Raw genomic sequence first — 22081 nt, 5'->3', positions numbered from 1 at the left:
GTACTTCCAGTCAGGGAGACTACATGGGAGAGACTGTCTCCGTTCTTTTTGCATTCCCAGCAGAATGCTCCTGGTCTCTCAGGCAGGACAGGTCTTTGTGCAAGACTGAGCCATTTCTCTCTCAACAACACACAAGCTTTCCAAATGCCCTCCTTAGGAAACCATTATCTATCTTGCCCAAGTAAAAACTCTCTTGGAAGAAATTTCTCTTTTTAACTACTGAGGAAAATGGCAGGCACACTTACTGGTGTCAGTCTAGGTTTCTGAACTAATTGTTTAAGCCCAGGGATGAAAGGGACTTTAATAAATAACGGGAATTTTTAAAAGGTATTTTAAGGTAAAATATCTTTGAAGGAAAAAGCAAATTAGAGTAAGCTTTAAAAGTATTGGTGATTAAGATGAGGAAGTTAGAGAGAAGAGAATCAAAATCACACGTAGCAAAAATGCCAAGAGTGGTGATGGGGACAAGCTTGCCCAAAATCCTGGTGTTTGACTAAGGGTGGGTATCACTCTCTGTGTACCTAGAGCTGCCTGTTCCAGACACAGTAACCAAGAAGAAAGGGAAGGTACAGAGGCAAGGTCAACACTACGTTGAGATTAAATAAAGGAGATATTGAGTTTAATGAATACCTTTTCTTCTAGGTCCTTTATCTGCCGTTTTTGGATGTCTGTTTTATCTTCTAGGTCACGGATCCTCTGAACAAAATGGAGAAAAAAACTAAATGTTAGGTTGTAGAGAAAATTGTTCACCAAACCAAACATACCACTTTCTAAGAAAACATTTCCCAGTGAATGGAAATAGCACAAACTTACTTTTCCTTATCTACAGGGTTTCTGCAGGTTCCAAAGCTGATCCAGGCTTGTGGTGGGAAATTATTTTCATGGATAATACTTTCGAGCAGAGTATTTTCTGACTGTTTTGGTTTAGATCTTATATGACTTCCGAATGAACACATGCTACAGGCTTGTTTATCAGCCTGTGTGACTGATGGGAGCTGGAGACCCTTTCCAAGATAGGGTTTTGTGGAAGGTAGTCAGGTCATGAGGACATTCCCTTAAAAAGGGTATTGGGACCTTGACCATTTTCTCTTCTTTACTTTCTAGCTGCCACAGGGTGAGCTACTTTGTTCCAACGTATGCTACTTCCATGATGAAGCAACAGTGCATGATGAACCACCTTGCTCTCTGCTGTCCCCAAACAAGGAGCCAACTGTAACCATGGACAGGGACTTCTGCAAGCATGAGCATGAATGAGCTTATTTTTTATTTAATTGAAAACCAATTGGGAATCTTGTCACAGTAACAGGCTACTAATAGCCCACCCCTTTCTGACATTATGCAGAGGCCTAGCCCGGGTGACAGGTATGTATTCCACCATACTGCCAGTGGACTTGGCCAGATTGCTTTTGGCCCAGGGGACTGTGAATTTATGAGAGAAGTAGAATGCCACATCTTAGTAAAGAGAGCAGTTATTGTTCCATAACTAGTGGGTATGAGGTGACTACCCTTGCCAATCCTTTGGATTGATATTCTGGTTACTTATTTGTACAGTAAAAATGACTAAAGCTAACTGTGCAATAGACAACCACATGATCTTTGTTGATCTTTCTTGCCTCCCTTCCTTAGCCCTTCTTGGAGTTGGAATTTCCTCATAGCACATGAGTTGTCAATTTACAAGCACCAGGAGAGAGTACGCTTTAACCCAGCGTCTCAGAAGTAGGCTGGTGAGCTGGGGATGAAGCATTAGTAACAGAATAGTACAGCAATCAGGAATGCACAAAAGCCCATGCATCCACATCCCATGCACTGGAACAAAGCAGCTTGGATAAGAACATTACATAGGCAACTGTTTAGGGGTAAGATAAGTCTTCACAATTCCTTTTGGCAACCTTCAGGCTTTTGGTACCCATGTGCATTGGGATGCATAATAATCTTGTTATTTAATGATCACTGTTTGCAGGGAACAGTGAACTGGCCCTTCTCCTAGAAGTCTCACTAGAATGATTACATATGTAAAGGGTTTTTAGAAGGCAATGAGGGAACAAATAAAAAAAAGGAAGATGAAAGAAAAATATTTCAACTTGGAAATCAAGTCTCCTCTCCAAAAAATTCTCTACTGGAGGAGTTTTTCGCCCTCTGCTGGAGGAGGGCATTTGGTAATGTCTTAGATTTTTTTCTTCTAATACATAATTGTTTCATATTTTAATATAGTAGCAAATTTATGTACCTATCACCAGAATTTAGTTGTGCAAATATTTCTTATTGTCATAATTGAGGGTGTATGCCAATAGCATTGGCTGTGTCTAAGTCAAAAGAGCTGCTCAATGTCCTACACTGTAGGAGTCATCCTTTCACCTCCAAAGAATTAAGAATGATCTGATGATCTGTTTTAGTAGTGCCAGATTAACAAACACTACTGTTAAAGAAAGGAGGTGAGATATGTACTCTTGATATCATCATTGATGTCAATGTAGATGAATGATGGAGATTCAGGTGAGCCTGGAGTAACAGTGGCACCTACATATGTGATATGTACACTTGTATGTACTTCAGTGGTACTGCATAGGCTCTAATGCTATATAGGAAAACAATAAATGTGACACAATTCCTTGGCCTTCTGAATACGTGCACAATTCCTTGGCCTATATCTCTATATGGACAAAAATAATTGTTTCAGAAAACTGTGCGTCCATGAGATTCCTGAAGTGCTTGTTGAGTTATTATTCTGTGCTTGCTGACTACTTTCTGACATTTCTACAACTGTGCCATGTGTACTGGAGAAGACAGCTAAGGCATCAACTAATGTCTGGTCTCAAAGAAAGAAAGAAAGAAAGAAAGAAAGAAAGAAAGAAAGAAAGAAAGAAAGAAAGAAAGAAGCAAACAAACAAAGAAACAAACAAAGAAACAGACTAATGTTCTTTGACCAGATGAAATGTCAAACTGAGTATAATAAACTTAAGTACCATTTGAAAAATGTCAAAGATGTAAAATGGTTTCGCCCATCTCCAATTCCTAGGGCTGTGAGTCTATACATAAGACCAATTCATCACATGGTAGGAAAATACATTATTTTTCATCACATGTAAGTTTTTTCCCTTTCCCAGACACTTGTCATCCAAGAAAGAGGAATGTGAGACCCCAGAGTCTCAGATTGTCTCTTCTCCCCCTCTCTCCCCCACTCCCTCTCTTCCTCTCTCACTGTCATGAACATGGTGCATAAGCTCAACACTGTCCCTTATTGGGGACTGATGGGAGAATATTATTTCTTCCTGCCTCTTGTTTGGTCCATCCTACACCATGTAGGATCATGCCCTTTCTACACCAACCAATATAGTTAATAGGAATGTGAACTGTGACACAATCAGGCTGGCTGTTGCATAGCACCTGCCTAGCATACACAAGATCCTCAGTTGCATTCTCAGTGGCATGCAGTAAAAAGGGTTAGAAAGACAACAGCAGTCTTGAGTCTAAAAGATGAAGAAAGAACAGTTAACCGAATTGTATTAAAACTAAGACCTGGATTCTTACAAGGTTCCATGCTGATCTTGACCCTTCTTGTTCTCCAGTCTCGCCTCTTTGCTTGAATCTGTACCTGTCAGCCATGCTGACATCTTCTGCAGCTACTGAATGCACACTGGGGGCTTAGTGCTTACTCGTTGTTCTGAGACCTTTCTGTGGCTGGTACCTTGGTTATCATGTATCCTCAGAGGTATCATCTGACTAGCTAGTCTAATATCCTTAATCCTTCTTTCCGATTCACACGAACATCAATACATGATATCTAAGCTTCTTCACAGCTCTTAGTGGCCCCGTTAGAGGTGGTTAATGCCATGGTTCATTTGTGTTATGGCTTTGTCCTTTTCCAGATGTATGACAGATCAAATGTCTTCAGAAACTGCTCCATCTACTGCATCTGCTACACAGCTGGCCCTTGATACCCAATGACTTTTAATGGTTATAAAACAAGGTTTTAAATGTATTTTTTTAAAGAGTATTCTGTCCAATTTGCTTATCTGGCAAAAGCTTCTACAAAAGGTGGACCTTTAAAGGAACTGGAAAAATGAGAATGTTCAAATGCCACTTTTGGTGAGAAATTAAGCAAACAAAAGATTGGAAATAGGACACCCAGGGCAAGTGCCATTAGGCTTTGCACATGAAAGAATTCATGAGGTAGTATCAAGTCACATTAGACCACCAGCTAATGAAAGACCTTAAAAAAACCTACACCAGGTCTATTTGGAAAGGGAGCAAGAAAAATTACTTTGAGGAAAGGTGATTAAAAAACAAAACAAAACAAAACAAAAAACAAAAAACAAGGACTGACTTACGAAGGAGAGTAGGAAGTACCTAGGATGTGATTTCCGTGGCCTGTGGGGACCCAAGTGCCTTTATTAGTGCTATCTAATGTGTTTCAGCATATTTTTCTTTATGCTAATTGACATTGTCTACATCTACACAAAGGCAGTATCCATGGTGAATTAGGTAGATGTCTAGCAAATGGAATGTACCCCTAGGAAATACATTGAAATATTTAATATAGATAATTGAGTTAGGCTAGCACAGGGGATACTGTGAAGCCATTGTCATAATGAAAGATCCTGCAAATCCCTGTAATGGTGTCAGAAAAACAGACCAGTTGAATGTCAGTTGGATGGGGTGCTACTTGAGTTATGGAGAGAACAAGAGAGAGAGAGAGAGAGAGAGAGAGAGAGAGAGAGAGAGAGAGAGAGAGAGAGAGAGAGAGAGAGACTGAGAGAGAGAGAGAGAGAGAACGAACCGAGAAGGCATAAGTGTTGGAGCCTGAGTGATTTTTGATATGATCATTCTATTTACCCAAGCAAATGGAGTGAGATGAGCTAAGGAAAAGAACGCTCACTGTTTTCATTTTGGGACACATAAGCACAAATGTCTAATGACTGTCTATCAATGGCCTCCAAATGTACATATCAGAGTTACATCATAGCTATCTTTGGTACAGCCCAGTCAGTGCCTTCTAGAATAACCAATTTATAGCTACTAATCAAAAGGGAAGAGGAGAGTAAGAAATATTTGGAAAACATACACTTAATAAATACTTGTTAGAGAGAGAGAAATATCAGGGAATTTTCTCAGCTCAGTCTGAGTCTCTTAAAAAAGGAATTCTTTCTAGAGAGAGGTGCCATAGCTAAAGGGGTAAAAAGAGACTCAAACTGGAATGCTAGAGTTTTTATCATAAGCAAATTTGGATAACTAAAAGTTCACATTAAAACAACTGCATCTGTACTTACAAGACAAATCTTCCAACTTGTTAAAATTAATAAGATGCTTTTGCAATGTAAGAGATTTGTGCAGAAGACATTTTTATCCCCCAATAGAAGTGAAAAACAAACAAACTCATAACATAAAAAAGCTATCAAAAGCTTCAGCAATTTTCCACTGGTCAAACTGAATCTTGTCATCCTGGAGGCCCTCTGAGAGAGTATGCAAATACTTATCATTAGCACAAATAACTCGACTGCTCTGCTGGCTAGAAAACCAACAGAGCTTCTGGCTCTGCACTATCTGACTTTGGTGCTTTGCTCTTGGATCATAAAAGAACCACAATTCCTGTTCGACTCCATGAACTTCGGAGCATGCTTCACATAGCTTGTATATTCCACCAGATCGTCAGAGCTCTGACTACGAAATATTTCAACCTGGCAATATAGGTTCTGGAATTCTTTTGAATTTGCTCTGTGGACAGGACCCTACCATGGATCATTGGCCAAGTTCCAATACAAATGGGGAATTACAAAAATTTTTGGTGGCAAGTTGCTCCTAGGTGCCTAATTTTTGGCTTAGGATCACGCAACTGACAAATGCCTTAAGCTTCATCTCACAGTGCTGTGCTTTGGTTAGCACCCATACCTGGACTGTAAGTTTGCTCTGTTGTTTACTATTTTGAATAAATCATTCGAATAGTTTGACTCCAGATCTGGAATAGGAACACTTATGTCTTAGAGCTCCCATGACGATGAGGTGACATGATATACAGCCTTTATATTCTTAACAATCTATATGTATGGGTGCTTTTCCAGAATGTATGTCTATGTCATATGCATGCCTAGTGTCCAGAGAAGTCAGAGAGGGCACGAGATCCCTCGGAACTGGAATTATAGACAGTTATGAGCCATCACGTAAGTGCTGGAAATAGGACCTGAGTCCTTTGTAAAAAACAGTCAGGGTTCTTAACCAATGAGCATCTCTCCAGCCATAAGTACAGCCTTCAGATGCTGACTGAGCAAATGCCAGGCATCACACAACAGCTTCCAGGTTTCCTTGTTCTTGTTGTTTGTTCTGAGAATGCAAAGACAGGCTCTGCTCCCTTTTGCCCTTTCCAGATGATTGCCTGGGCTCGGTTATTGGCAGGGGCAAGTGAAGCAGAGCTGGTTGGTGCCCATTTTCCTTACACAGGTGAGTGAACAGGCTCTAATAGATTTGGAGCCTGTGACAAAGTTATTCTAGACATGATAGCCCTGTGCAACACCTCTGAAATGCCATTTCCCTCAAGACCAAGTTTATTTACCAACCTGCAGTCCTATATTGAGAGATGGTAGGAAATAGTTATTGTTTTACTTGTCTACTGTTCCATTTGCATATCGAGCACATGTTGTCCTACTCCACATGCTCAGGACTGACCTACACAGATGTGGGGCTTGGTCCTCACCTGGTGGGCTTGCTGTAGGAGCTCCATCCTCTCCTGGAGGATCTGACAGTCATATTCCCGGCTCTTCCTCAGCATTTGCCGCCGTAACTTTTCTACAGCCGTCCTCAACTCCTCTTGCTGCTTGTCACTTAACAGTTCACCGAACTTGATCACAGTTTCTTGCTGCAGAGCATTGTACAAAGTAGCTTCTAGTTCCTGGATTCTCTGGCAAATAGAATCAGAAAAGTCTAACTTTGGGGCTGAGCATTTAGGTGTGGTGTGGAGAGAGTATGTGTGGCCGGGTGAGACAGGGACTTAGTGCCTCTGTCTCAGGGGATCTCAGAGTTTCTGAGTGTCTCCTGCTTGACTTGCTCTTTTTGAGATGGCTCAAATGCCATTTACACAATGCACAGGCTGCTCTGTAAGTAAATTCATTTATTTCTTGGGGTCCTGTTCGCATTCATTTTTAGGAGGTCCTCTGTTATAACAACTACACTTCCACACCTTCTTGGCTTTTCAAATGTAGCTGGTTAGAGTTATTCTCCTTCCTTCTTGACATCCCTGCTGCTAGTTAAAAGCATATGCCACAGTGGCCAATGAACTAGAAATACGTGTAAATAGGAAAAAAAAAACACTTGAAGTTGGAGATACATTTCAAACATAAAACTCCATCTTATTTACAATTCTCTGTACTTGAAAATGTTTTATGGTTTCCAGGTATTTCCTTGAATGCCTAAATCTATAGTCATATTCTCCATAATTCTGGCAGAAGTGAGTTGCAAAGTCCTGATGAGACGCTTTTCTATTGTTCCTGGACCAAATATATTCCATCTTTAATAAAATATGGCTTTCTGAATGAGGTCTTAACAATTTCTTTCTGGAGCCTAGCTTGATTTTGTTTTCTATAGGCAAGAGGGAAGGGTTTTTAAAAGAATAAAAAGTGGTTAAAAGAAGATTGTGTTTTATTTTTCAACCTGTGACCAACTCTCATTTTCTTGTTTCCCCCATTGAATACAAGAATCTCTTACTCATTTGCAGTATACAAACTAAACTATCTTTGATACAAACAGGGATTCAGGGGCTCACTCTTTTCCCCAGAGTTACAAGAACATTATGAAGCCCTTGGATAGCAATTTTGGAACTATTCCAGTAGTTTGTCCTTTGTCTTCTGGTTCATTCTTATGACCCAGTGACGGGGTGGGGCATAAGTAGAGAAGAAGAGCTGTAGTCCAAATGCATTTTGTAGATGGGGAGGAACAAGCTGTGAGCTTCTGTAAGTACAATTATCTACAGAGTAAAGGAGACACAGTCCACTCAGCACCATGGAATCACTTCTTGTGGCTGCAAGAATGGGTCCAAACCTGGCCACAGCTCCTGGAGTAAGAGCTACATTGCAGCTTACTCTTCTACCAACTCCAGCAAAGGTTTGCTTTATAACCTTGTTTTCCTTATAGGTAAAAAGAATAATCAGATTACCTTTGACTTCTGTGGTTATTTTAAGAAATAAATGCATTAGAATACACATAACACATAATAAATCTATTATTATACTATTACTACATTTGAGTCCCAAATGATAATACTTGATTTAATAAAGTCCCTGTTGGATCTACATTGGCATTCAGTATATCCTACATCTAAATATTAATTACCTAATTGTATACATTTAATTCTAGAATGAATTAGAATTATGTATAAAACATAAGACTCTTATAGTAGCAACAGTCTTGGTGTTTCTGTTCCAAAAGTGAAGTAGCAATTAATAATTGCTGTGTGTATTCATGTTGTGCATATTCAACTACATGGAATAACAAATTAAACGGGACATCTTAGCTCTGTTGTACAGAGGAATGAACAAGGGGTGTGTTGTCTCCTGTTACTTACCATATATGCCTGGTCAAGAGCCTGTTTTCTGTAGTCTAGTTCTTCCTCCAGGTAGCCTTTGATTTTGCAGAATTGTTCCTGTAATAAAGGGTCCCATTGACAAACTGAGAAAGGAAGCTATGTTAACTAGGAAGTAATACATGAAAGGTACACAGATGAATGTTTTCTCTAGTACACAGGACAAATTACTAGACTTGTAAAACTATTTTTCTTCTGTGAAGAAATTAATTTAGCTTTCAGTCTCAGACAGTGACTGTGAGAATCAATAGCAAGAAAGATAAAAGGCAAAATAATGTAGAAAGCTCTTGATGACATCTAAGTCAGTCTGAGAGTGGGTAATTAAGAACAAATTTTGACACAGTGGATGTTAAATAATAACTCTGTGTGACCACACGTGGCTTTCTATTTCTCTTGGTTTTACACCTAGAGACTCAGCCATCTTTGGAATGAAAATATTTGGAAGAAACATCTATTGACTATGAAATGTGCTTTCATCATCCCTAATAAACATGGAGTCTAATAGGTATTTATAAATAATTTCCATTATAAATGGGAATAGTACATAATAATATAGGAAGTTTAAAAATACATAAGAAGGAGACACCGCCGGGACCTGAAGGGACCAAATCAACAGTTCTCTGCACCCAAATCCCATGGGAGGGAGAGCTAAACCTTCAGAGAGGCAGGCATGCCTGGGAAGCCAGAAGAGACTACACTCTGCCCATATTTCTGACTCCAGAGGAAAACACCTAATGCCATCTGGGACCCCGGTGCACGGGGGCTCCTGGAAAAGGCAGCGCAGGCCCTCCTGGTTGCTGACCTCACGGAGAGCTCAAAAGCAACACCCCACTAGCAAACTTGAGCTACAGGACCACAGGAAAGACCAACTTTTCTGCTCCAAGCAACCTGCCTGGTGAACTCAGGACACAGGCCCACAGGAACAGCTGAAGACAAGTAGACAGGAAAGACTACACGCCCGAAAGCAGAACACTCTGTTCCCGTAACTGGCTGAAAGAAAACAGGAAAACAGGTCTACAGCACTCCTCACACACAGGCCTATGGGACAGTCTAGCTACTGTCAGAAATAGCAGAAGAAGGTAACACCAGAGATAATCTGATGGCGAGAGGCAAGCACAGGAACCCAAACAACAGAAACCAAGACTACATGGCATCATCGGAGCCCAATTCTCCCACCAAAGCAAACACTGAATATCCAAGCACACCAGAAAAGCAAGATATAGATTTAAAATCATATTTGATCATGATGCTGGAGGACTTCAAGAAAGACATGAAGAATGCCCTTAGAGAAACGCAGGAAAACATAAATAAACAAGTAGAAGCCTATAGAGAGGAATCACAAAAATCCCTGAAAGAATTCCAGGAAAACACAATCAAACAGTTGAAGGACTTAAAAATGGAAATAGAAGCAATGAAGAAAGAACACAGGGAAATAACCCTGGATATAGAAAACCAAAGGAAGAGACAAGGAGCCGTAGATACGAACATCACCAACAGAATACAAGAGATAGAAGAGAGAATCTCAGGAGCAGAAGATTCCATAGAAATCATCAATACAACTTTCAAAGATAATGTAAAAGAGAAAAAGCTACTGGTCCAAAACATACAGAAATCCAGGACTCAATGAGAGAAGATCAAACCTATGGATAGTAGGTATAGAAGAGAGTGAAGACTCCCAGCTCAAAGGACCAGTAAATACCTTCAACAAAATCATAGAAGAAAAGTTCCCTAACCTAAAGATAGAGATGCCCATAAACATACAAGAAGCCTACAGAACTCCAAATAGATTGGACCAGAAAAGAAACTCCTCCCATCACATAATAGCCAAAACACCAAATGCAGAAAATAAAGAAAGAATATTAAAAGCAGTAAGGGGAAAAGGTCAAGTAACATATAAAGGCAGACCTATCAGAATCATACTAGACTTCTCACCAGAGACTATGAAAGCCAGAAGATCCTGTACTGATGTCATACAGACCCTAAGAGAACACAAATGCCAGCCCAGGTTACTGTATCCTGCAAAACTCTCAATTAACATAGATGGAGAAAACAATATATTCCATGACAAAACCAAATTTACACAATATCTTTCTACAAATCCAGTGCTACAAAGGATAATAAATGGTAAAGCCCAACACAAGGAGGGAAGCTACTCCCTAGAAAAAGCAAGAAACTAATCGTCTTGGCAACAAAACAAAGAGAAGAAAAGCACACAAACATAACGTCACATCCAAATATGAATATAACAGGAAGCAATAATAACTTAATATCTCTCAATATCAATGGTCTCAACGACCCAAGAAAAAGACATAGATTACCAAACTGGATACACAATGAGGACCCTGCTTTCTGCTGCCTACAGGAAACACACCTCAGAGACAAAGACAGACACTACCTCAGAGTGAAAGGCTGGAAAACAACTTTCCAAGCAAATGGTCTGAAGAAGCAAGCTGGAGGAGCCATTCTAATATAGAATAAAATCAATTTTCAACGGAAAGTCATCAAAAAAGATAAGGAAGGACATTTCATATTCATCAAAGGACAAATACACCAAGATGAACTCTCAATCCTAAATATCTGTGCCCCAAATTCAAGGGTACCTACATACATAAAAGAAACCTTACTAAAGCTCAGAACATACATTGCACCTCACATAATAATAGTAGGAGATTTCAACACCCCACTCTCATCAATGGACAGGTCATGGAAACAGAAATTAAACAGAGACGTAGACAGACTAAGAGAAGTCATGAACCAAATGGAATTAAGAGATATTTATAGAACATTCTATCCTAAAGCAAAAGGATATAAATTCTTCTCACCACCTCATGGTACTTTCTCCAAAATTGACCATATAATTGGTCATAAAACAGGCCTCAACAGATACAGAAAGATAGAAATAACTCCATGCGTCCTATCAGACCACCACGGGCTAAAGCTGGTCTTCAATAACAATAAGGGAAGAACGCCCACATATACATGGAAGTTGAACAATGCTCTACTCAATGATAACCTGGTCAAGGAAGAAATAAAGAAGAAATTAAAGACTTCTTAGAATTTAATGAAAATGAAGGTACAACATACCCAAACTTATGGGACACAATGAAAGCTGTGCTAAGAGGAAAACTCATAGCTCTGCAGAAAGAAACAGGAGAGAGCATATGTCAGCAGCTTGACAGCACACCTAAAGGATCTAGAACAAAAGGAAGCAAATACACCCAGAGGAGTAGAAGGCAGGAAATAATCAAACTCAGAGGAGAAATCAACCAAGTAGAAACAAAAAGGACCATAGAAAGAATCAAAAGAACCAAAGTTGGTTCTTTGAAAAAATCAACAAGATAGATAAACCCTTAGCCAGACTAATGAGAGGACACAGAGAGTGTGTCCAAATTAACAAAATCTGAAATGAAAAGGGAGACATAACTATAGAATCAGAGGAAATTCAAAAAATCATCAGATCCTACTACAAAAGTCTATATTCAACAAAACTTGAAAATCTGCAGGAAATGGACAATTTCCTAGATAGATACCAGGTACCGAAGTTAAATCAAGAACAGATAAACCATTTAAACAACCCCATAACTCCTAACGAAATAGAAGCAGACATTAAAGGTTTCCCAACCAAAATGAGGCCAGGTCCAGACGGGTTTAGTGTAGAATTCTATCAGACCTTCATAGAAGATCTCATACCAATACTATCCAAACTATTCCACAAAATTGAAACAGACGGAGCACTACCAAATTCCTTTTATGTCGTCACAATTACACTTATACCTAAACCACACGAAGACCCAACAAAGAAAGAGAACTTCAGACGAATTTCCCTTATGAATATTGATGCAAAAATACTCAATAAAATTCTGGCAAACTGAATCCAAGAGCACATCAAAACAATCATCCACCATGATCAAGTAGGCTTCATCCCAGGCATGCAGGGATGGTTTAATATACAGGAAAACCATCAACGTGATCCATTATATAAACAAACTGAAAGAACAAAACAACATGATCATTTCATTAGATGCTGAGAAAGCATTTGACAAAAATTCAACACCCCTTCATGATAAAAGTCCTGGAAAGAATAGAAATTCAAGGCCCATATCTAAACACAGTAAAAACCATATACAGCAAACCAGTTGCTAACATTAAACTAAATGGGAGAAACTTGAAGCAATCCCACTAAAATCAGGGACTAGACAAGGCTGCCCACTCTTTCCCTACTTATTCAATATAGTCCTTGAAGTTCTAGCCAGAGCAATCAGACAACAAAAGGAGGTCAAGTGGATACAGATCGGAAAAGAAGAAGTCAAAATATCACTATTTGCAGATGATATGATAGTATATATTCAAAAGTTCCCCAGAAAAGTTCTAAATATCAGAAATAAATCAATCAAGAGTTGATAAACAACTTCAGCAAAGTGGCTATTAGCCCAAATTGAAACCCTAATGGCCTAGAACAATAAATCAAGACGGATGAGCCTTCTCTACTCCTTAAAAAAGAACAAGAATACCCTTGGCAAAAGAGAGGCAAAGATTAAAACAGAGACTGAAGGAACACCCATTCAGAAATGGACACCAGAGCCACCTAATTAGACAAGATGGATAAAAGTCCCAAATAATACCTAAAATACCTCAGTAAAATCCACTGAACTGAGAAGCAGGACCCCTTTAAATGAACTGGAAAGCTTAAAACCCCATCTATACAATAAGATCTTCATGGAGACTCTGAAGAAAGAATATCCTGAAGAAGACCCTCAGAAGATGGAAAGATCTCCCAAATGTACATGAATTGGCAGGATTAATATAGTAAAAATGCAACGCCATTTTACCAAATAAAAGTGATCTACAAAAAGAAAAATTAGAAATGCAATCCCCATCTAACAAAATACCAATCCAATTCTTTAGTAAAAGGACAATAAGAGGCAGAACAATTTGAAAATTCATCATGGATTGGAATAACAAAAACCCAGGATAGCAGAAACAATCCCCATCAAAAAAATGCCAATCCAATTCTTTGGGGAACAATTTCAAATAGCCTGAATACTCAAAAACCCAGATAGCTAAAACAGAGCAATAATAAAAAGACCCTGGGAATCACTGCCTAAAACTCAAGCATAATATTGGTACAGAGACAGACAGATAGACCAATGGAATAGATTGAAGACCCAGAAATGAACCCACATCTATGATCACTTGATTTTTTGACAAAGGAGCCAAAACCATCCAATGGAAAAAAGATAGCATTTTCAGCAAATGGTGCTGGTTCAACTGGAGGTCAGCATGTAGAAGAATGCAGATCGATCCATGCTTATCACCCTGTACAAAGCTTAAGTCCAAGTGGATCAAGGACCTCCACATCAAACCAGACACTCTCAAACTAATAGAAGAAAAAGTGGGGAAGCATCTCAAACACATGGGCACTGGAGAAAATTTCCTGAACAAAACACCAATGGCTTATGCTCTAAGATCAAGAATCGACAAATGGGATCTCATAAAACTGCAAAGCTTCTGTAAGGCAAAGGACACTGTGGTTAGGACAAAACGGCAACCAACAGATTGGGAAAAGATCTTTACCAATCCTACAACAGATAGAGGCCTTATATCCAAAATATACAAAGAACTCAAGAAGTTAGACCGCAGGGAGACAAATAACCCTATTAAAAAATGGGGTTCGGAACTAAACAAAGAATTCACAGCTGAGGGAATGCCTAATGGCTGAGAAACACCCTAAAGAAATGTTCAACATCTTTAGTCAAGGAAAATACAAATCAAAACAACCATGAGATTCCAGCTCACACCAGTTGGAATGGCTAAAATCAAAATCTCTGGCGACAGCAGATGCTGGCAAGGATAAGGAGAAAGAAGAACACTCCTCCATTTTTGGTGGGATTGCAGACTGGTACAACCATTCTGGAAATCAGTCTGGAGGTTCCTCGGAAAATTGGACATTGAACTACCTGAAGACCCAGGTATACCTCTCTTGGGCATATATCCAAAAGATGCCCCAACATATAACAAAGACACATGCTCCACTATGTTCATAGCAGCCTTATTTCTAATAGCCAGAATCTGGAAAAGAACCCAGATGCCTTCAACAGAGGAATGGATACAGAAAATGTGGTACATCTACACAATGGAATATTACTCAGCTATCAAAAACAATGCCTTTATGAAATTCATAGGCAAATGGATGGAACTGGAAAATATCATCCTGAGTGAGGTAACCCAATTACAGAAAAACACACATGGTATGCACTCATTGATAAGTGGCTATTAGCCCAAATGCTTGAATTACCCTAGATGTACAGAACACATGAAACTCAAGACAGATGATCAAAATGCGAATGCTTCACTCCTTCTTTAAAAGGGGTTCCCCTTTTGAATACCCTTGGCAGGGAATAGAGAGGCAAAGATTAAAACAGAGGCAGAAGGAACACCCATTCAGAGCCTGCCCCACATGTGGCCCATACATATACAGCCACCCAATTAAACAAGATGGATGAAGCAAAGAAGTGCAGGCTGACAGGAACTGGGTATAGATCTCTCCTGAGAGACACAGCCAGAATATAGCAAATACATAGGCGAATGCCAGCAGCAAACCACTGAACTGAGAGTGGGACCCCCATTGAAGGAATCGCAGAAAGGACTGGAAGAGCTTGAAGGGGCTTGAGACTCCGTATGAACAACAAGGCCAACCAACCAGAGCTTCCAGGGACTAAGCCACTATCCATGGTCTGACCCTGGGCTCCAACCTCATAGGTAGCAATGAATAGACTAGTAAGAGCACCAGTGGAAGGGGAAGCCCGTGGTCCAGCTAAGACTGAACCCCAGTGAACGTGATTGTTGGGGGAGGGTGGTAATGGGGGGAAGGGGGGAGGGAAACACCCATATAGAAGGGAGTGGAACAGGTTAGGGGATGTTTGGAAAACCAGGAAAGGGAATAACAATCGAAATGTAAATAAGAAATACTCAAGTTAATAAAGAAAAAAATACATAAGAAGGATGTGTGTAGATTATATGCAAAGTTGTGACATTTTCTAAAAAGAAATTGGGCATCTGTAGACTTTGGTGTTTCCAGAGGCACCTGGAAGCAGTTCTCTGAGGACGCAGAGGACAAGTGTGTAATGATACAGTTTATTTTTCTAAGAATATTAGGAAATTTAACAACGTGATATCATATGATAAACCAACTTAACTGTTTCAAATTAAAAGATACAAAGATCAAGGGTGACTCTGCTCACACTGCCACTTGATGAGTATTTATTGGCCGTTGTTGCAAAGCTAGGGGACATGAATCTGAAGTTTCTTCACATGTCATCGATTCTTGTATATCTCTCACTGGACAAACATCTTGTCATTGTTAGTTCAGCTCTTTCCAGGTGATTGGAAGTCTGAAAGCCCAGCTGTGCTCACTTCTGAGAGTATGCAGTATCTTGCTATTGGCTTTCCTGACCAGCCCTGGGTACCAGTGCTGTAAGAGCCCCATAAAGGCTGATTGATGCATTAGTAGTTGTGAATCAAAGGAGATTCTGATAGACATTTTGACACAAACATATCTTTTCGTGTTTCACTATAGATCTTAGCTTCTTGGTTAAACATGAATTCTTTATATGATATTATGATCTCTAAAACTTAAATTGTGTAAAATACAAATTATTGTTATAGAATTCCATGACTTGATACAAACCTACCACATTTGTTTTTGCAAAGGTCATTTAAATAATGTCTTGGTATAAGCATCATTATACATGATGCTGCAGGTTAACAACCTATGATTTCCCACATTTGGTGATACGCTATTTTAAACTGTGTTAAAATGCACATGAAATGAAATTAAAGTCCATATTTATAGTTTGAAATACATCCGCGCTGTTATGAAATCAATGTCCAGAAGTTTTTGATTTTGCATAAGAGAAACTTTTCCCTTTTAACAACTCCAGAGTTTTCTTTCTTTTAACCCATAACAACCATAGTGTGCCTTCATTTCCTAAGAGTTTTATGACTTTTCCATCACATCCATGAAATAATGGTGCTTGCCAGTTCATGACAGCTCTTTTTACCTAACACCACTACTGTTCATCTGCACCATCCTTTCCCCACAATTGTGGATGCCTATTTGCCAATAATGGGTACATTAGAGTGAGAGGTGTTAGGGAAAAGGTAAGGAGGAAGTCCCAGACAGGGGAATGCTGTGTACAACAGCTACCTTAGACTAAACTAACACGTGCATTCCGTACATTATTCATCCATTCCAAGTAAATACATTGACTACATTCACCCTTTAACATTGTGAAAAATGCACAATGTAAGTGAGTATACAGTGACCCACTGCACTCCAGTTTTGGCTTTTTTAATGCTGCATCACATAATTCTATTGAATTTTAAAGCAAACTCCATGCTATTTTCCATACCTGTACTATTTCATACCACAGCAATGGTTCTTGACACATCTTTACTAAAAACTGCCAGTTTCTACTTTTTTTTTAAATACAGTAGCTATCCTAATGGACGTAACATAAGATTCTTAAAAAAGCAGATGTGGATTCTTAAAAAAGCAGAGTCAAATCCATCAAGTCTGTATACTTGTTAAATATTCCCAACACAAAAAAATTATCCAGCTCGAGAGAAAATATCTAATTTAATTTCTTCTAGCATTAGTTTTTATAAATATTGCCAATGCACAGTATGCTTTGGGGGAGACTAGTGCTGGAGGTTATCAGCTACTTATAAGAAACATGCCCCACAGTCTGTACACAAATGAATAGGGCAGTTACAAACTCCCCTGAGTTCCATATAAAACAGTGTTCATTTCCCATTATTGTACAATGTTTTCTTTTTGGACTTACCATATCACTTTCCAGTTCCATCATTTTCTGGTGCAGGGCAGCCTCTGCTCCTTCAATTTGTTGGATCCACTAGAGGGTTAAGAAGACAGAAGTGTTTGGTGTGATTGTTCAATGTGGTATGGATTCTGTGGGCTGTTCCCTGGAATGTTTGATCTTTCACTTTATGTCTCTGGATGCCAATGAAAACCTTAGGTAAAAACTTAATGCATTTTTATCTCCTGGAGTTTAGACAAAATGCTATAATCTTCTGTGCATCACTAATTCAGCAAATGTCCTCTGATGTCTACTACATATCAGCTCCTAGGACTTCAGTAATGAAGACAATTAGCAGAGCTTTGGTACCCATGGGGAGATTTCTTGGGAACTGAAGAATGAGAGATGTTTGGGGAAAATTGGAAGGGAATTCCAAGGAATACAATGTTCAATAGCACAAGATTAGAGGATCCTAGGGAGTGTTCCTAGTGACAGTAAAATTTGGATCTATGAAAATGATTACCATAGTGTGGTAAGTGAAGGCCTTTTAAACAAACCACACAAAGAGAATGTATTTTCTACTACTCAGAATTTACCCTTTTGATGTGGTGTTAATAAGCACACAGTATTTGGCTCCTATTGCATGAGAATACCCTACACATGGCTTAACAGAACCAGTGATTTGAAAGGATGTCCAGCATGGTAACTGCCAGCTTAGACCTTATAGATTTGTGATTGGGCCGAGCTATGTGAGAGTACCAGAGGGAGCCTTCTTGACTCCTGTTCAAATTTGTCTTTTCTTTGCTTATGTGACTTTAAAAGTCTCTTGAATTACAAATTCGTATATATCAAGTTGTGTTAATAACAATGTAATATTTTTTTAAAAAATGCAAGGTGACAGTATATTGTATGAACTAAAATGTCATATATTCCTTCTTTTCAGTATGGGCACATGGCATGGCACATCAAGCTCAAGTAACTCTATGATCTAGAGCCTTTGGAGAGAGAGATACCATGCCCAGCCATCCTCAGCTGCTGAGATCATGGAGAAAGACAAAAGTCATAGTTTGCAGCAGAGCTGTGAATCTCTCACCTTCCTGACTATACACATGGCTTTACACTTCTTTAGGGACATTTCAATCAGCAGTATGGTTTTGTACACAGTATTGCTTTTCTTGACCACTCTATTTGCTGCCCCTTTATCTTTGACAAATAGCTTCTGTTTCAAATCATGCATTCTGTTTCAGACTCTGAAAACCTCAACTATGCCATTGTGAGCTGCAGGTCTATATGTTGTCTCTGCTCCTATTTGTGTGGCTAAGGCAAGTTACCATTTGTAAACAGAAAATAAGTCACCTGTTAACTGTATGCGAGAAACAATAATGGTATATGCAGTTTGCGATGCAGATCTGGACCCTCTATCTTTTCTCACTTAAAGCCACTGCTTTTTACATAAAATCAAGTAAAACTCCCCTGTTGGAATTTTGTCTAGGCATACAGTTTGGCTAAAATCATACTCCCAAGTGTTGCCTAAATTTGTAGTCTTAAGATCAAAGATGACATTTAGAATAACTTGGGAGTAGAACTAAATGAACTATGGGGGAGGTGACTCTAATTGGATTTGTAAAGGTCTACATAATCCTGAGCTCCTAGGGCAAGCATGGGCCTTATTCATCCAGCCCCTTGCTTTCTAGCACAAGGTTAACATTGAGCTAGCTATTATCCATTACTTGCTTAGCTGGATACTGTCCAGCTGAAAGAAAGACATGGTGAATGATGGAGATGGACTCTGGGTTCTAACTAGGTCGGTTATCTTCTTGGGCAGAGCACCCACATTTTCCATGCTTCTGATTCCTTGTGGAAAGTATGATGATACCTAGATTCAGTAGGTAGAGGACTCCAGTTAAAAAGAAGCACTCTGCAAGTGTTCACTGTGCTTTAGCAGACATTGCACCACACTCACTCAGGGACCAGGATACTCATGGACCTATTGAGGCACACAAGGCTAGTTCTTCCTTTATATCTTCAGGTCACACCTTTCACAGTATCAGCTCAAGCTTTCTTTGCAGTCGCAAAGCAGGGCAATTCTACATCACTGTTAAAGGGCCTTTTTGTGCCTTCAACTGCGCAAGAGGCTGTAAACACTGTTGTTAAATAAAGACCAGAATGGCTGATACAAACTGTGCTGTTTCTTAGGTGTGAATGGGTTCATTTACTTTTTCAGTAAGCATTTACTGATTATTTCTTCTCTAGCTACCTAGGTTGAAATAGGGGAAATATAGGGAAGAGGGACAAAGACCAAATCCTGGGTAAATGAGGCATGGTATGGTATGTTTTCTTTTGTAAGTTATCTTGGTCATGATATTTTATCACAATAATAAAACAGTAATTAGCTAAGATAGATGGTTAGGTTACGAAAATCATGCAGAGGTGGAAGAGGAAGATGTGAACATCTAGGTAAAAACTTCAGGGCAAAGACTAAGTGAAAAGTGAGGAAGAGCAGAGCACACACACACACAAACACACACACACACACACGCATGCACACACAGGCACATGCACACACACAAACACAGGAATGCATACGTGCACACACATGCATTCACACATGCACAGGAATGTACACATGTGTGTGCGCACATGCATGCCCTTCATGCTTGCACACACAGAAGAACGCAGGAATGCACCCATACTCATGCTTGCATGTACAGGCATGAAAGTGTACATACAGAGAGGGTAGGGAAAGAGAGACAAAGAGACAAAGTGGACAGGAAAGGAGGGAAGGAGAAGAGAGGCAGGGAGGGAGACAAAGAAGGAAGAAAATGGGGAATGATAGAGGGAAGGAAAAGAGAGAGGGAGAAGGAATGAGAAAGATAGAGATAGGGAAAAGAAGGGAAGAGATACAATAGAGAACAAGAGAGGTTGGAGGGGAGGGATGCTGAAGGAATCAGTAGGTAAGACTCCAATCCGAAGGACTCTTGATAAATTTTGAAATCTGGACCTTCTATAGGGAAAATATGATGTTATTAAACTGCTAGGGAGAGGAAAGAGAACATGATCATATTTCTAATTGAATTCTGAGGGAAACAGGTCCTAAAATAGCAACTTCTCACTTTTCTGTCAATCTGAATGCCAACACTTCAACATGTATTTCAGACAGAAAAGTAAGGCCTTTCTAAACCTGAAAACAAAACAACCATTTTCACAGTTTGCAGAACTGGCATTGTTTTCTTTTATCATTTGATACCTAGTCAATATTAAAAATTCCAAGTGATCAGCAAAACGCATAAATGTGGTTCACTTAAATTGGTGAACACATAAATGTGGTTCACTTAAATTGGTATCAATAAGTAGATCATGTCAATATTTCGTATTTTTAATTCCATAGCACTTCCCCCTGCTTTTCCTTTGTGTTATTATTTTGAGAATGAGAATTGACCTGCAGAATTTGATTTCAGATTCAAAAGAACTGAATATTTCTCAAGGTTTCATGCTACTTTTAACATGATTGTTAGGCCTTTTAGAATTAAGGCAGCATCTTGATGGATATGTGTGAACAATCTTTCATCTTATTCAAGTATGTGCATGTGACTCTCTGCTATGTGCAGATTTTCTTTTTAATTAATTTTTCTTGAGAAAGATTCTTGATGAGTAGACCAGGCTGGCCTTGAACTTTCCTCTCTGCTTCCTACGTTGTGTGAATAGAAATTTGTACCATCACGTCTGGCTCTGACTTCCATTCTCCAGACGTTTGAGCACAGCCAGGAATCTGGCTTCCCAGTGTGGGTTCTCTCCACCTGTCATTTACCAGGTATAGACACAAGGGGTCAGCAGTACACCAACATTGTTGGCTTTCAGAATGAAGCTGCCACGCACCCCCACACCCACCCAGGACCGAGCTACACATTCTATGGAGTACGCACATATTAAAGGAACAGCTTGTAACTGGAGCAACTCTAGATTCAGCAGCTCTCAGCAAAACCCTTCTTGCTTGCTTGCTTGTTTCCCAGTGTGCTAGAATTGCTTGAATAATGTAACTGACATTTTCCATGTTGATGAGTGTCATATTTTACAGATGACTTTAAAGTAAGAAAAATGCCTATCCATCACAAAGTGACTTATAGCCCTATGTCTGTTCTCATGCTCCTGGGCCGAATCACATTGATTGCATATAGAATAATGTAAGGCTGGGTGCACAGGGGTAGGTGCTGCATTCTGCACCCTCAGGCACTCAGCTCGACAACACTGGATGACTAGAAATGCCAACTTCGCTCATTACCTTCTCTGCCAGGGACAGCACAGTGCTGGCCTGAATTATGGCCACCTGTTCTTCATTCCTTAGATTCTGTGAAAAGTAAGAGAAAGAGGATAAGGTGAAAATGCTCATGACATCTACACCATGGAAAACATGTGTGCTGTGAACAGAGAGTGCAGGCAAATAGCCTCTGCACATCCCTGCCTGCCCCTAACCATTCCTCACAAAGAGTTAGTGCAAAGTCTAGTAGTGCTTTGTGTGAGTGTATGCACACTTCATTGGAAGTCACGTGAAGAAAACCCATAATGAAGAAGGAGCTGTCACCGCACCACTCTGACGTTTCATGGTTCCAATTTTCAAGGGGAAAATGGTGCACATTGCTCAATGTACCAGGTGAGCCATTCACCTTATGCTATTATGAGTGATGCTGCCCCCTGAATT

The 22081-nt window shown here is 39.6% G+C and overlaps 1 protein-coding gene across 3 annotated transcripts in view; it reads right to left on the bottom strand.

The window, feature by feature from the left end:
- Window positions 1–22081, bottom strand: part of Jakmip2 (janus kinase and microtubule interacting protein 2) — a 155893-nt gene that overhangs the window by 8556 nt on the left and 125256 nt on the right. For all 3 annotated transcript variants that reach the window (XM_032885568.1, XM_032885570.1, XM_032885569.1), the window contains 5 exons: window positions 21665–21730; window positions 17413–17481; window positions 8549–8626; window positions 6686–6889; window positions 631–696 (listed from right to left, as the gene is read on the bottom strand). In XM_032885568.1, the coding sequence (XP_032741459.1) occupies window positions 631–696; window positions 6686–6889; window positions 8549–8626; window positions 17413–17481; window positions 21665–21730 (483 nt within the window). The remainder of the gene's footprint in view (window positions 1–630; window positions 697–6685; window positions 6890–8548; window positions 8627–17412; window positions 17482–21664; window positions 21731–22081) is intronic.

This window comes from Rattus rattus, chromosome 15 (assembly GCF_011064425.1).
Source record: "Rattus rattus isolate New Zealand chromosome 15, Rrattus_CSIRO_v1, whole genome shotgun sequence".
In the NCBI taxonomy this organism is placed as follows: Eukaryota; Metazoa; Chordata; class Mammalia; order Rodentia; family Muridae; genus Rattus; species Rattus rattus.
The sequence above is the reverse complement of the archived record's forward strand: the minus strand, read 5'-3'. Positions and strand labels throughout refer to the sequence as shown.